This window comes from Podarcis vaucheri (genome assembly GCF_965113315.1).
Source record: "Podarcis vaucheri genome assembly, chromosome: 2".
In the NCBI taxonomy this organism is placed as follows: Eukaryota; Metazoa; Chordata; class Lepidosauria; order Squamata; family Lacertidae; genus Podarcis; species Podarcis vaucheri.
In genome coordinates this window covers 47,352,217-47,368,268 of record NC_138760.1, presented here as the reverse complement: position 1 = coordinate 47,368,268, position 16,052 = coordinate 47,352,217, and the positions used below count along the sequence as shown (strand labels likewise).

At 44.5% G+C, this 16,052-nt stretch overlaps 2 protein-coding genes across 4 annotated transcripts in view; both read right to left on the bottom strand.

Moving 5' to 3' along the window:
• The window catches only part of GIPC1 (GIPC PDZ domain containing family member 1), a 29,886-nt gene extending 27,050 nt beyond the window's left edge, over window positions 1-2,836 (bottom strand). Inside the window, exons 1-2 of one of the 3 annotated variants that reach the window (XM_082212252.1) lie at window positions 2,423-2,625; window positions 652-756 (exon numbers count right to left, since the gene is read on the bottom strand). The gene's annotated coding sequence lies outside the window, so the exon portion shown is untranslated. Of the gene's footprint in view, window positions 1-651; window positions 757-2,422; window positions 2,626-2,715 lie in introns of those variants that run through there. The other 2 variants (XM_082212254.1, XM_082212253.1) reach the window with 2 other exon arrangements.
• A 5,896-nt stretch (window positions 2,837-8,732) lies between these two features.
• Window positions 8,733-12,821, bottom strand: DNAJB1 (DnaJ heat shock protein family (Hsp40) member B1). The gene is made up of 3 exons (XM_082212247.1): window positions 12,449-12,821; window positions 10,017-10,585; window positions 8,733-9,361 (listed from the first exon to the last, which is right to left on the bottom strand). Exons 1-3 carry the CDS (start codon window positions 12,657-12,659, stop codon window positions 9,131-9,133), a joined length of 1,011 nt encoding a protein of 336 aa, XP_082068373.1. The 5' UTR covers window positions 12,660-12,821; the 3' UTR covers window positions 8,733-9,130.
• Between the last annotated feature and the right edge of the window lie 3,231 nt (window positions 12,822-16,052).

Below are 16,052 nucleotides of genomic sequence, written 5' to 3'. Positions count from 1 at the left end.
TTCCCTTTGAAGTGCGCCTCATTACCAGCAGCCTCACTAGCTGTTATTACCATCACTACTATTTACGGTAACCTTTTTTATTGTCTGTGTGAGACACTGCACTGACCTCACGTATAAAAGCTGCTCCTGCCCAGATGGCTTACTATGGAAGACTGGGAGGACAAAGATGAAGGGAGATAACAGGAAGAGAGTAGCAAAGGGCAGGTGGGAGAGGGTTGTATTTACTATTACTCCTGCATGTTAACAGGATCAAAATGAAGGCACAGTAGTATTTCAAATGACTTGGACAGAATACTTTGTGCATCACAGAAAATCCTTTACTATTCTTGCAACAGGCCACATTCAATTTGTGATCCACAATTACCATTGAATCCTTATCAGCAGAGCTAGAGCCTAGCTAGCCTACTTTTTCTAATACTATAAGTACATTATACCAGACAGTTGCTACATCCCACAGCAGGAAAGCATGTGAGCGACAGTGTTACTTCACCAACATCAACACAGAGGTGGGTGGGGAGACCTTTCAGCAATTTTGTTTTACTCTTCTGATGAATACTGTATTTGGAAAGGAAAGATGGTCAGAATCATCAGGGTTCCTCCCTGCTTCTGCTCCCTGGGTTAGGCAAGAGAAGATAACAAATGGCACCTCACCCTACAGTGGGCGCAGTTTCCTGCTTCAGGAACCAGTGACCTCTTGGCAGTAAGTGAAGGAAGGTCCCTAACATCAGGTGGGGAAGAGAGTGTGAACTGGCAGACCTGAGGAAAAGGGTGGGCTACATTATACACATTTGCATGAAAAGGCCAATTCATATCTCACCAGTAACTGAAATATACTGTATACTGAATGCATTATACAAAGTCACCAACATCCTGTTATTGGTACATATTATGCACATTCACCCACATTTACTCCTTTTTCACCATTATTCTACCTGCAAAATTTAAGATTTCAAAGAATTTGGAGCATTTTGCAAAATGTAGAAAGCCAGAGGAGAATCAGTGATTAGGCTTAAATGGTCAGCAGGAGGGGAACAGAACATGGTGGCCACAGGAGGGAATAAATGTGTATGGTGCTGTATTGTTAGATTTTGCACAACTCTGGCGACAGGTTATGCCTGCCAAGCACCTACCCACCCCTTCCTTGTTAAAATGGTAAGGGACGGTAATGGAACACACTGTGTGCATCCCTTTTGACCTAGATAAGGAGTAGTAAGCTTCTGAATGCCTCTAAAGAGTGAAATAGAAGCACTTGCCAGTTTTGCCAGTTGTTGAATAGCACCTAGGTTACAGAGCACAAATCTTTTTTCTCCAACTTCCTCAAACGTTAACACCCTCAACAGATTACCTATAGCAACAAAAGGACAAAAGTCCAACACCTTATACCACTGAGCCAATCATTAAAAGCATAGAGGAACACCTTCTAAATTCAGCAAAAGAGCCTTCAGTTAGGGAAGATGCAAGCCCATAATGCAGGAGAATGGCATATAGTACACAATTTAGGAGAAAGATCTGACAAAACTGCATTCCCCCCCCCCCAGCTTCTCAAGTCTCCTGAGAAAGCAGGGGTGCTGACCTCACTGGAGAGATGTTAAATGGACAGGAAAGCCAGTTTCCTCTGCTACTAGGCATTTGGGTGTTGCTACCGAGTTTCCCTCAATTCCTACACTACAATAAAAGGAAAACAGAAAAGTCAGTTTCGGTAGTGAAACTCAATCCTCCCCCATCAATGATAACAGAGACACCGACCCACACACTCTCCTAAGCCCACTTGGCATCAGGAACGGCAGGAACCATGGAACTCGGCACACTTTGAAACAGGTGGGTCTTTATCAGGCACTTGTTAAACCACCTTATTTTATATTCTCTGAACGTAGCAGGATAGTTCAAAAACTCCTCACCTAACTTAATAGTACAGAGCGGACGTACACGGACGTTTATTTAATCGCTTACCCCCTTTTACTAATGGAAGGGGAGCAGAGGGTCAGGGAAGAGAAACTCTCAGCATGTGCAGAACCCCCCCCCCCGAAATTCCAAGTCACAACACGCCCAGGGGCTCCATTCAGAGAACCCAGGAGTCCGGGCTGCCGCTCCAGCTGACAACTCCCCACAAGAGCAGGCTGTCTCAGGGGCAACGGCACTACTTTCCCTACGTGTTTTGTATCCAGGCAACCCCGGCGGGGCTTTTTGCATCTGCAAAAGGGCAGGAAGCTCCCTCCCGCCGGGTGGGGGTTGGGGGAAGAGCGCTGGATGCCAGGACTCCTGGGTTCCCCCTCACCCCTGAATCTCGCTTTCTCTTAGGAGCTGCCCCCACTTCTCTCCCCCCCCCCAGCTCCCTTCCCTCGCAGCGCAGCCAACACTCCTCTCCCCGGAGCCCCTCTCCTTAGGCAAGACACGTCCATTCCCTTCTCCTCCTCCTCCTTACCAGCGTCCCTTTCCTCGCCGGGCCCGTCCCTCAGCCAAACTACAACCCCGCGCAGCCAGGCCTGTCCCTCAGCAGGAGGCGGGACTTAGAAACCGCGCCTACTAGCCAATTGGAGCGCGCTTCGCCTCCTTCCTTGGCTAATCACAGGTTGCCCTCCCAAAGCAAGGAGAACATTCCGGGTCCTTCGTATCAAGTTCCACACAACCGCCGCCGCCGCCACCCCCAGCTTCGAGATGCAATGGAAGGGGTGGGATGGGGTTGCAGAGCAGAAACGCAGAGCGGGTGGAACATACCATCCTCGAAGTGGGGGGGGGGGAGCAGAGGATAGTAACCATCCAGGAAGGGCTTTGGGGATAACTGCCCGCGGCCCTGAACCCGCCCAAGCGCCCTCTCCTCCCCCCCCCCGCACCCGGCTCGCGTCCGCGTTCTCATTGCCTTCTAGTGGCCAATTCTGTCACTACAGCGCACTTGGAACCAATGGGAAGGCGGGAAGCCGGGCGCGGCCTGAGCCGGAGGCGAATTAGCTGCCCCGGGTGGAGGGAGGGGGGACTTGTCTGTGCCTGGCGCTTAGCAGCCGAGCGCCGGGGTGGGAAGGTGCGCTATTCCGACCACGCCTTTTCTCTAGGTTAGGGGCGGACCGGAGTTCACTACTTCGGCCTCGCCCCGGAACCTGTTGTGAATTCGAGGGGATCGAAACACATAAAGCCGGAGAACTCTGCGCTTTTCCTTCACGCGAAACCAGCCCCGCTCCTCGTCCCGCAAAAGCCTCTCGCTCCACTTTAGGCCGTAGGAGAGGCGGTTCTTGGAGGGCAGCGGTGGCGTCCAAGGCTCCGGGGGGGGGGAGGGGGAGAGAAAGACCCACATGTCACAGCCCACTGGTGACCGAGGGAGGGCGTCTTGCCCACTTTCAGAAACGGGGTGTCAACATTCGCTCACCACGACGCACGTCACACCCACTTTTTCCTTCACTGCGTCGAAGAGAATCTCCCAATTCTCGGTGATTTCGAAATCTGGATTAAAAATGCCATTGGAATCAATTGGGCGTGACAGAATTATCATAGGTTGGGGCGGCCCATTGTGAACATAATGGTGCTTGCCTTTGAGTAAGTATCGCGAGCGCCAGTCCTACCATTAGGCAAAGTGAGGCAGCAGGGAAGCTCAGCAAAGCACTCACAAATGCATAGGTCATATAATAATACCCTGTGTCATATAATCAGTGGTTTTTTCCTGGGGGGACACGGGTACACATACCCCTAAACATTTTGTGAATCTAAGTTCGGCTTCATTGAGGGGCAGTATTTCAATATGAGTAGGAAAATGAGAGTACCCCTCTCATTTTTTTAAAGAAAAAAATACTGCCTATAATATACAGCTGTGGCTGTTCCAGGGCTAACCCACCCACAAGTCAAGATGAGGCAACTGCCTCGGGTGGCAGGATCCACAGGGGCAGCAGATCCCACCTCTCTGTGTATAGGAAGTACTGCTGGTCTCCTCCCACCTTCGTTCCTGATATATATCTTCACTCTCCCTATCTTCCCTAGCAGGGACACACCATTTTGTGGTTCATCTTAGGTGTCAAAATGCCCTGGGCTAGCCCTGGGCTCTACCATAATACTTTGAATTTGCAGGGTGGGGCTATCTTTGGTTGGATGAGAAGACAGTTGTCATAGTAGTGTTGATTATGTTTCGCCTACATACTGCTGGGGGGGGGGATGTTGATTTAATCTCAGTTCTGTGCATGTTCAGTGATGCTGTACACCTTGAAATTAAGGGAGGGATTTGCTGGTTTATTTCAGGTAGCAAAATGTTTTGGGCTAGCCCTGATTATCCTGCTCTTCCTCCAAAGATGGCAATAGTCCACTCCTGTAGACTCCTAACATTTGTACCAGATAGGTTTGCTGTGAACTACCCAGCCATTATTGTGTGACATATCCAGGTGTCGCCTGTCCTGTTTTGCCACCTTGCATATGCTTCATGCACTGCCCACCCTCACTGAAGCCTCGCTTTCTGGGGTTGTGCAGGTGCAACTTCCAGGTTCAAATAACATCTTTCTAAAACCCAGAAACCGCCACAGCCACTTCTCTGAGAGCAGGGGCATGCATCTGCAGAGGCACCCTTTGGGTTCTACCACCTGAGGCAGCAGTCTCTCTGCATGGACAGGCCCAGCCCTGGCCATACCACCGATTATTAGCAGCCTAGGCCAGGAATGGAGAAGTTATGGCCCTGCAGATAGTATTGGACTGCAGCTCCCATCGTCCCTCCCATTTGGCTGTGCTGTGCTGTTTGCGACCAATAGAGTGGGACGGCAACATCTGGAGAGCCACGCATGAGCTAGGCACTAAGAATTAACGTACCAGGGAAAGAAGCTCAACCCAAGCCTGTGCTCCACTTGTTCTGTACTGCTTTTCTTCAGATAGAAAAAAATGAGATTCCTGGCCTACCGTCTGAACTGGTAAGAGTTCACTTTCCCTCCATACTCTGCATGTGTAGCATCAAGCCCCTGTCACTCTTCTTGGCTGCTATCTGGTTGAGCTTCCTAAAATTAATCTCTTGGAACTTGTTTGGCTCAAGCTCATATGGCTCACACATGCAGCAGACTGTATCGCTTCAGCTGTCAGATCACTTTGGAATGTGCTTCCTGCTCCCATATAAAATATTCAGCAAGTTAAAAACTAGCACAGCTTGTTGCTCTCTGTTATGCTGCTTTTCAACTTATAGAGAACTGAGAATTCTTCACATAGCAAAGAATTTAGAAATGTGATCCAGCACATACTTATCTACCCGCCTCTTCCTGCTGCACACATATTCGACTAGGCTCCTTTGGGACTTTTGGGAACAGGGAGCTAAATACTGAGTTTAAGCAAATGAAGAGATTTCTTAGAATGCAGAACAAAACCTTAAAATTTAAGCAAAGTTTACGGTAAGAATTCTTATTTGGATGAGGCTGGTGCAATAGCACATACCAGTTGGCAGTCAATACTTTGGAAGGTTTGCTTTTAGGGCTTTAGTTCTTAGCTTTTACTCCCTGTAGCTTAAATCGGCACTAGAAAAAAATCTGCGTTGACAGAATATAGGAAGCACGGCCATAAACAGTAGTGTATTAGGGTAGCGTTGTTGCCAATATATCCATGGTATGGAGAGGAAGAAGGAAAAAAACATCAAAATGAAGGCGGCAGCAGATACCTTAAAATTGTATTGAAAAGCCTCTTCATCTTTTTGCTGAACTTCTTGCAGGAATCCTATTGGACTACATGCATATAGTACCAATACTGTGTCTTGACCAGAATGCAGATACACCTCCTTAGACCTCACATGTATTATTTTACAATAAAATTTCACTCACTTTTCTGCTTGTATTTACAATAAAGGAAGATCCAAGCTTAGGTGATCCATTTTCATCCATCATATTTTGCTTCTTGGGTCCTCATACCTCACTAATTTTGTCTGCCTAATATTTAAAAAGTTAACCTAGATTCAAAAACCCAGCTATCGCATAATCATGGAAACCAATACTTTAAAAATCTGAAGTCCCCCCCCCCCCTTGTACTTAATGGCATTACAACTGTGTAAGATGCCTGTCTTTGGACAGCGACATCATGACAAAAATCCTACAAACTACTTAAGTGTTGGAAATATCATGAACTGTATAGTTCATGATTGCACATATATGTTACACTCACTGCTCCTGCATTAGGATATATGCATAGGAAGCTATAGTGAACGCCTGCTTAACCATTGAAATAGACATGTACTCAATCATCCTGTGTAAAAAACACACAGGTTGCAAGCCATTTGTCACACATGGGTTCTTTTCAAATGGACACAGTTGAAGCAGCTCCAACGCAGAAGAGGTTGAGACAGGCCCTGCCTGATCAATCTCCTTAGCTTAAGGTAAAGGTAAAGGGACCCCTGACCATTAGGTCCAGTAATGACCGACTCTGGAGTTGCAGTGCTCATCTCGCTTTATTGGCCGAGGGAACCGGCGTACAGCTTCCGGGTCATGTGGCCAGCATGATTAAGCCGCTTTTGGAGAACCAGAGCAGCGCACAGAAACGCCGTTTACCTTCCCGCCGGAGCGGTACCTATTTATCTACTTGCACTTTGACGTGCTTTCGAACTGCTAGGTTGGCAGGAGCAGGGACCGAGCAACGGGCGCTCACCCCGTTGCGGGGATTCAAACTGTTGACCTTCTGATTGGCAAAGTCCTAGGCTCTGTGGTTTAACCCACAGCGCCACCCACGTCCCTATGCCACCTATGCCAAATTGAAGAATATATGTTTCACAAAGAGCTAAGTAACTATAGAATCTGTAGTGTAGCCTGAATTCGTTTGCTATCTGTAGCAAAGTTAGGGGTGCATCCCGTATAGCTTCCAAAAATGAAAATTGTGATTCTATGCAATCATTTGTCACATTTACATGAGTTACATGCAAGCTGTTGCTTGAACCGTATTAGAGTGAGCAATAAAACAATCATATAAAAATATTTGTTCCCACCTTTTCTGATGTGAATCAAAGGATGCTGTAGCCAATGTGGCAGTTCTAGAGCACTGCACTGATGATAGAATATTCAGAAGTGTTTCATGTGATGCAGCTAAATGACGTCAGGTTTTATCTTCCCTGGAGAAGCTAAACTGGCTCTCTTCCTGTTCTTTTGCCAGCAGCTGAAGATCTTGTTCCAACAGGCTTTTGGGAATTGACTGCTTTTTTAAAAAGGGCTGGTGCAGCACTGTTTTTAATTATTGGTATGTTTTAAACCAATTTTATGTATGTGTATAGTTTTATGTCTATTAATGTTTGTTTTTTAATTATTTGTTTATATGTTTTTAAGTGATTTTTATCTCTAAGCTGCCTTGAGCCCCAAACAGGGGAAAATGCAGGGTATAAATATAATAACAGCTCAGGCACCGAAGGAAAAAATCCCATCAATTGGAGAACACTCCCACACATAGCTCTGTAACTGGCTTCTTTCCTCCTAAAGGTGACCAATTTCAGTTCCCTGGAGACCCAAACTAAAATAATATGCCCAGTAATCTTAAATCTCTTAATCTTATACTCGCACGATGGAAATGCTACTGGTGCATGCCCATAAGATCCCAACCCGCCACCTGAAGATGGATTCTCTAGCTTTTTCCTGTAGAAACTTACATTTGCCTATTAAGAAACAAGGTGCTCACAAGCTATTTTTGGCACATACACATTATGTACAAGAGACAGATAATTTTAGTTTGAGATAATGTATATGACCCATTTGGAATTCACGTCTATCAGACACACAGTGGGTACTGTACAGAACTTCTGACGTAACAGTGAGATTTTTTAGTGAACATGTAAAGACCATATGGCAACACAGAGGCCCTTCGGTTTACAATTGCTATTCATTAGACTAGTAGTGATCACGCAGAGGAATGAAGAAGCAATCTTGCTGAGGAAATTAAACAGGTTGCATTTCTAGAAGAAATGGGTAGCTTTGCCTGCAATAATCAGTTATTTTCCTTCCATTTAATCCCTCTTTAGGATCAGATAGCACAGTGGAATGCCTGTTCAGAGATTTTAGTGACAAGGATCCAGCAGAAGCTGTGGATTTATGTTGTAGCTAAAGAGCATTTCTTCATTGCTTGGAATGCATTCCATTTTAATTTTAAGCCCATAACTGTAAACTATTTAATATTAATTTGGTATTTTTCAAACCTAGAACATTGAAGAAAGAAGCTCAGTATGACAAGTTTCTTATTTCATGACCATGAACCAATAAACACTCACATCTAGGTTTGTTTACACTAGTTATATTTTTTAAAAAAATGTTTACAGGAGGCTATACATGTTCCTTTACTAGAAACAACACCTTTAAGAAAAATGACTAATGCTTTACTCTTTTCAGTTTCAATAGTTATCACCTATTGAAATACTTATTTATTAAAGAATGTCTTCAACTGAACATTTTACATCTTTTCTGCCAGTCCAATCAATCAACCCGGATCAAGTCTGACATATTAACAGTGTATGGCAAGAAGTCAAAGATTTCACTGAAAAAACCTGTAAACTTCTTACATGCTTTCCAGAAGTTATAAGGCAGCATCCTGCTTGCTTAACAGGGGAGGCCATACTCCACCAATTTACCTTCTGGAAAAGGGCAATTTATGGCCAAGTTTCAGGATGCCTTCCCTTCCAGGAGCTTCAACACATGGCACCATTTTAGAATGGCTTAGTAAGGGCACCCTTAAGAGCAACAAGCAAGTTAGAAAACTGAACATTAAAGGTACCCCCCTGGGAATGAGATAGTGCAGAATGCAATAAGACACAGTACAGCAAAAACAAGAGATTGGAGGTGTTTACTTCTGAAGTCCAGTTTAGATTGTAATCTCCTCCTTCCAATGGGAGGACCTATGTGACATGCCCAAGTAGGGTTAGCCAACTAAGCGAAGGCATGAATTATGATTGGTTGTCGTCTTCCACGTTCAATTAAAAGATGTTCTGCCAATTCCTTCTCTTGGGTAGCTGAGCATTGCTGTAAATGTTTTGAGCAAAGACAACCTGGGCCAAAAGTCACTGAGAAGTGCTATGTTCATCTTGCAAGAATGGATTTCCCGGAAATCTTTTAGCAACATGAAGTTAACTTCCCTACCCACTGCCAAAAGCGACTCTGAAATCCTGATTCCAGTTCCAATTCCTCTGCTTTGGAGGTACAGCAGTCCCGTTCTGCCTGTCTTATTAGATTGGCAAGATTTGTTCTAGGACACTTTTTGAAGACTGTGGAATTCTGTCTGGGAATCTTATATCAAACTCAATAATAAGATCCCCTCGTTGGCTTGGATTCTTGGGGAATGGAAGACCTTCTCCAGGAATTCTTCGCTTCATTCCAGGTTTAATGATGTCCTTGAATACCATTGGTATGTTCCTACCATCTAGTGTTGGTGTGTTCACAGTGCAGCCACACAGAGCCTAAACACAAACACAAGCCAGAGAGGTTAATACCTTTTTCTGTAAATAGTTCCCTCTTGTAATTCCCATTGAACCCAAGCATTTTTAGTGGGCCTATGACAACTGATGAGTTCATGAAGACAGGAGGAAATGCTGACAACTCTTGAGCTAAACATTGAAGCTACATATACAGTCAGCATCCCATAACATTTCACTGTGCCTGAAATCATGCTGCTGTTACCGTAACATGATCTGCTTCCTCAGTGCGCTCCCCATGAGGCTCTGATGAAGTATACTCTTAGTTTGCCCACAATATAGCAACACTTACTATAATCATGTGTAGTGATGTGTAGGAAATAGATTGGAACATTCTCAATTATTACCCATTTCAAAATCTAGTAATTTAGAAACTTCAGATGGAGTTCAATGTTGTGCTATCATGAACAAACCATCTGTGCAAGAATTACAGCTTGCCTGATGGAATGACCCCCCCCCACTTCCTCCCCACAAAGCTCTGGAGTTCTCTGAATGCCCCCCAAAGCCAATTTCAGAGGCAAGCCCCACTGTACAAATAGAAATCCCTGCATAGGACTTCTGCTGACAGGGCATGTTTGGTGAATCCAACCCTTTGTTCCCCACTTCATTAATCAGCAACAAGTCAGGAATTTCCACTTACCTCACGGAGGCTGATTTTGGCTGGATATACAATATCAGACCCATCTCTTCTAAAAATGTTATGTGGCTTGTCTTTTAAAACAAATACAATATCAGCTGGAATGTTGTTTGGTGTCTGGTCTCCTTCTTTGGGGAATGTAATCTTTGTTCCTTCTTTCCAGCCACGTTTGACTTCAATCGTTAGAATCTTATCTTCATTGCGTGTGCTTTTCCCATCTGGACTGAGACGTTTATGAGAAATTTTCATTTTCTTGGTGCATCCAGAGTAAATCTCCTCCAAGGATACTCTCAACTCATGAGTGATGGGTGGGTCTTGTTTCTTGCGTATATGTTCAGCACCCCCACGAGAACGGGAAAAGCCAATGTTACCAAAGTTCTGAAAGCTTGTGAAGGGGTCATCAACATCCATGTCTTCATCGCCATTCCTCTGGACAAAAAAGGTATCAAAAGGATTCCTCCCACCAAAGAATTCTGCAAACATGGCATGAGGATCTCCATGAAAGGTGTATGTGAATGAAGTGCCATTGGGACCTCCTCCTCCACTGCTGCTGGGACCACCTCCCTTTAGTCCTGAAATACATACAAGGACACACAAATTAATCTCTTTACTGAACTATGCTCTGTCATGATTTATATTAGGACTCCTAATCTTCAAAACTTCTTCCTCAGTGCCTCTTTTACTGTGAAACGAAAATTTACTAAACTCTGAGAACACCACTGAGTTTAATCAAATACTTCTAAGGAAGTCCTGTATCAAAAGGCCAAGCACGTGCTAGCAAAGAAATGCCAAATAAAGATTTTATCAGAACTGTTGCAGCCTTCTTTCTCTCCATTTTCTCAAGTGGAGTGTGTTGGGAACCCCACCATTCAGGAGTAGCTAATGCCGTGTCCTCCACCATGTTATAACTCCCATCACCTCTCAACGTTGGTTATGCTGGTTGGGGCTGATGTGTACTGCTATCCAACAATATCTGGAAGGCTCTACATTGGCTAACCTTCACACTTTGTAGAGATTATCAATAACTGAATCCATGCTGCTACACAAACACAGCACCACTTAGAATGCATTTCACCTTAGCCTTTATAAACAAATAGGTCTTTAACATGACATTAATAAATATTATTGGGAACACACCTACAAATCAAAACTAACATTGTAAAGAACAGGTTAGCATGAAGAGTATGCTAGAATCTTCTAGCAAGTACTAGAAGACTTTTTGTAGCAAAGGCTCCACCTATCTTAGAAAGCCTGTCATGCAGCCCAATTTATCCTGTCAATACATGTTACCAACAATGTTACAGGAAACTGCTAAGCATTTTACTATGAATGCAGGCAATAGTTAGTTCCTTCTAAAAAATAATAATCAAACAATTCAAAAAAAGCATACTAAGTTGCTGGAAAGCATGTACTCGGAACAAGTTTATTATTGAAAATATGTCAGATCCTCAGAAAAGCAATAGAGATAAATCCTACATAAAGTTGTTTTTTCACTTTCTTCCCTGCCTAAATGATTTCCACTTTGTTTCAAAGTAGGTTTCTCAAACAGGAAGAACCTGAAAGGTAATGGTGGATTTTTAAGGAGTGACCTTAATACTATATGAACAATTCAAAGATGGCAACTCATCTGGCTAGTTTCCAGGACGACAGAGTAAAATAACTTGTTCTTTCTTCTCACCTACTTTTCCCTCCCTTCACCTATCCTGGAAAACCAGTCCTGGTAGATTAGTTGCTGAACAGTCATTCCAAAAGCCACTCTACAGGGAAATGCTTCCTAACAGCGCTAAATGGCAGAGTTGATCAGTTATAAAAGCAGAGATTTTTAGAAGATGTTATCGCTCAAGGGTGGGGCAGGAGGGAGAGAGGGGGAAAGTTACGACGGGGGGGACGGGACACTATTTGACTTTACTCTCCGGTATCAAAGCAACTTCTGCGGGAGGAAAAAACGCTTAGCTTACGTAAGTGCAAAAAAATAATATTCTAATGATCTCGTCCCATTCAAGGACGCTGGCTCGACTGCCCTGTGCTTTTTGTTTACAGTATAAACTATATACACCACACAGTTTCAGCTTCAACTTTCCATTTGCTCCAACACATGAAAAACTGTCAGTTTGGCGTTAATTCTGACTCCATGACGCCTCAAAAAGCGGGGCTTATTTTGCATCCCGTCCTTTACAAGCAGATCCCCTCCACCTCCTCGCCCATTCTCTTCCCGCATATAAAAGAATACGTAATAAGACAACAGCTAAGAGGCGGTATATACAATACATAAGACACTCAGGAACCCGTTCTAGAGCAAACGGCTGCGAGCCCACTGCGGGACTTCGGAGCCGTGTGAAGGTGCAGGGGGACCGATTTCGCGCCGGTCCCGAGAGCCCCGCTTCTACCCTTTCCTCCCAAGCATCCTCTCCCTCCACGGCCCCCCAAGCACGCACCTTCCTCGCCGAACTTGTCGAAGATCTCGCGCTTCTTGGGGTCGCTCAGCACGTCGTACGCCTCGGCGATCTCTTTGAAGCGCTCCTCGGCGCCCGGGTCCTTGTTCTTGTCCGGGTGGTAGCGCAGCGCCTGCTTGCGATACGCCTTCTTAATGTCGTCCTCAGTCGCCCCGCGGGTCAGGCCCAAGATCCGGTAATAGTCCTTCCCCATCGCCAGTCGCCGAGTGCCCTCGCTCTCACAGCCACTGGCTCAATTAGCTCTCACCTCGCTCGGCTTCCCAGGCTATAGCTCGGCGGCAGCCGCTTCCCCCTCCCTATTTATACGGCGGGCGGAGGAATCTTCCAGAGCTTGCCACAACGTTCTCCGCCCCAAACCCGCCCACCCCTTCTGCCCTCGCCAATCGCGGCCCACAGCCCCTTACGCTCCACCAATGGCAACGGGGTTTGCGTCACACATGGTGGGGAAAGTAACGGTTGCCGAGATCTCGCCCCCCCCTCCCCGGCCCTAATTGCGGAGGTAAAGAGCATTCTCTACAACACCAACGGCTCTCATTCTCCAGAGTTCTGGATGCCGCGGCGGCCGCCCGCCGGGCGCGGACGAATCCGGCGAAGCTGCGGGATGCGCGTTGCCCGCGTCGGGATGAGAAGCTACGGGCCGTCCAATGAAAACAATCCTGCCGAGGCCCCGCCCTCGCTGGTGCGCCATCACCTGCGAGCAGAAACTCCGCCCACAAGCCACGCCCCCGTTTTGTTGTTATCTAAAGCAGCCAATCCGCAGAGGGCCCTCATAGAACTAATTCAGCGAGAGGGAACCTGTGGCCCTTTACAGATTGTCGGACGCCAGGGTTCTGCGTCCCTCGGTCATTGTAGGGCCATTGGTCAGGAATGAGGGCGGCTGTAATCCAAACACACCTAGATGCTGAAGTGAAGGTCCCTTAGGACCTGTAGCCCTGCAGATCCCTTTCTTAAGGTGTCTGGGGGCAGCGATGTTCGTCTTCCCATTTCACAGATTTTTCTAGCATTTTTTAAAGGACTCCAAGGCAAGCAGCGTGTGTGGCTCCTTTTCAGTGGCGTCACGCCATCCACTGAGAAGAGTGGTTATCATCCATCACTTCCCCGTCCGTTAATGTGTGGAAGTTTGTAATCTGCTCACATAGTCCAGATTGGACACCACTGGTCATCTGTTGTATTCTATGAGAAGTGAATATTGCTTCCTTCTGCCCTGATGGGTATGTGCCCTACTCCCTCGTCTCTTCTGTTCCAGACAAACATTTTTTTGAATTATTGGTTTTATTTAGTCTGCATTAATACCAGATTATTACACTCCTCTTAAACCTTGATTCAATAGAGGGTATGTCCGTCTCTTCTGCCAGCGGGGTTGGTGAGGTACCTAAGGATAATGCTAAGAGCTTCTCTAAAAACCTGTTCCCACATAATTCCAGCAGAGCTGTATTACTCTTGCTCCAGAGTTCAGGGCAACTGCTTTCCTTTCAAATACTAAGGGCAGACTACACCAATTCATCCCATTCTGTAAAAATAGCATGTTGTAATAGTTTCAAAACGGGGTTTCGAATGAACGGATCCCCTGCTATTTGTGGAGCAGTCATCCATTGTCCACTTAGAATCCCCCCCCCCCCGCAACCCCACATTTTAAAATAGTGTTGTGGTGTTACTTATTGCAAAAAGGAGTTGAAATTGACTAGCACTGACCTCAAACCAGTTCAGTGAACAGACAACAGATCTAAATCATTAGTATGTATTAGAATTCGAACAGGAGGAAAAAGGCAGGAGATTGCACCTCTTGTATTATGTTGTTAATAAGCAATTAAATAAAAAGGGACAAAAATGTAACTTTGACTTGTTGGCATATGTAATGCTTTCTTTGCTGGAACTTTTGAAGTAGCCACAACAATCAATAGGCATACTAAGTTGAAGCTTATTTATGGAATCAAAAGCACTAGTTAGGTCTACAAAGACTGTGAACACATTACTGGATGGCCCATGAACAGTTTTATTTATTGTTAGATTATAAAGAACAAATCTTCAGTCTATGGTGCATTAGTCTTTAAAAAATTCCAGTTATAAGTTTTAGAATTGTGAGTGTTGACTTTTAAAAAGATTTCCTGTTCTGTTCTAAAAGATGTATAAGATCATTTTTCTCCTACCAGTGTGCATTCCATGGCACACTGATACCATTGGACTTGAAGACAGGGAAAGGCATGATAAATTTAAGAGGCAGATTATCAGTTTCTGCTCTGTGTTCTATGGTTCAGTAAATAAGTTTTGTTCATAAAACAGAGGAAGATGGTATGTAATCCACAATACTGCTCCCCTGTGTATTTACTTAGAAGTCAATCTCACTATATTCAGTGGGGCTTACTACCCAGTAAGTGCATAGGATTGCACCCTAGTCTTGAACTTGCCTGCTCCTGAAACCCTTTGAACTCTTTCAGGCCCACGCCCTGACTTCATTCTGAATTAAGGTAGTTACAACAAAGACCAGACAGTAGATCATTATGTTAGGCATGCAGTAATTTTAAAGTGTTGTGTTAGCAATTCCCTACAATGTGAAATTCAGGAGATAATTGCAGGTTAGTGGTTGTTAGATAAATGCAAATTGAAATAACTTCTAACTGGAGAGTAACAGCCCTCATAAGCCTGATAAGAAAGCATTAGCATATGTTACCTCTGGGATGTTCTGCTTTCAGATAAGCATTCTCTCTAGAAGAAGTGGATGATTAAAATTTTGGTACTGAAGAACTCAGAATTTTGGAGAAAACATTCTTTTATGTGTGAGTGTGAATCACAAAAGCAGTTCCTCTATTTTCTTAGGAGCTGCTTTTCAACTTTTTTAAAATTAGTGTTCATAACCATCTTCATAATCAGGCACAGAACAAAACCAGATGCATTTGCAAGCAGCACTTCATAACCTGCCTGAAGCATGGGAGGTTATGCAAGATATACAACTCATTTAGCACTCAATTTAATGATAAGAACATCTGTCAAAAGCAGGGTGGGGAACCTCCATGGGGTTTTTAAAAAGCAGAGTCTTCTCTTAAACCTCCTCTAAATACATCCTTGGTGGCATGACCACAAGACGTAGGAAGTGTTAAGTTCTACCTTTTCCCATCAAAGAGGTCCCAGAGTATGGTTGACATCATGCTTGTTTATCATCACTTTAGATTGTTCCCAGGCTTTCCTGTTGTCCTGCCTCCTGTACAATGTATATATGTAGCTAATGAATAAGATCATACAAATATTAATAATTTCATTATTTTTAAATATCAAAGTGCAGATTTTATCTGCTGTTCTGCCCTTCAGTATTTCAAAGTTGGCTGTAGGCTTACAGTCTAAAACCAACATAAAGGCTAACACCCTTACTACACTGATAACATTTATTACCTGCTAAGAATATGCTAATGCTTACAAATGCTGATAATGATTTAATAGTTTTTTTAAACTATTAAACTATTGTTTATAAAGGAATTATAAGGGGAGACAGGTTGTCACAAATCCAGTAGCCTTGGTAAAGTGCTGATAATCTTATTAAAGCTAGAATGATTAAACACAGAAGCCACTTCAGGTGTGTTTCAACAGTGTTAAC

Excerpts from the sequence above, each read along its gene's own strand:
- DNAJB1 (XM_082212247.1), bottom strand. The coding sequence starts at position 12,659 with ATGGGGAAGGACTATTACCGGATCTTGGGCCTGACCCGCGGGGCGACT. Across the intron at positions 10,586-12,448 it reads CGACAAGTTCGGCGAGGAAG|GACTAAAGGGAGGTGGTCCC; the intron begins GTGCGTGCTTGG and ends TATGTATTTCAG. Across the intron at positions 9,362-10,016 it reads CCAAAATCAGCCTCCGTGAG|GCTCTGTGTGGCTGCACTGT; the intron begins GTAAGTGGAAAT and ends GTTTGTGTTTAG.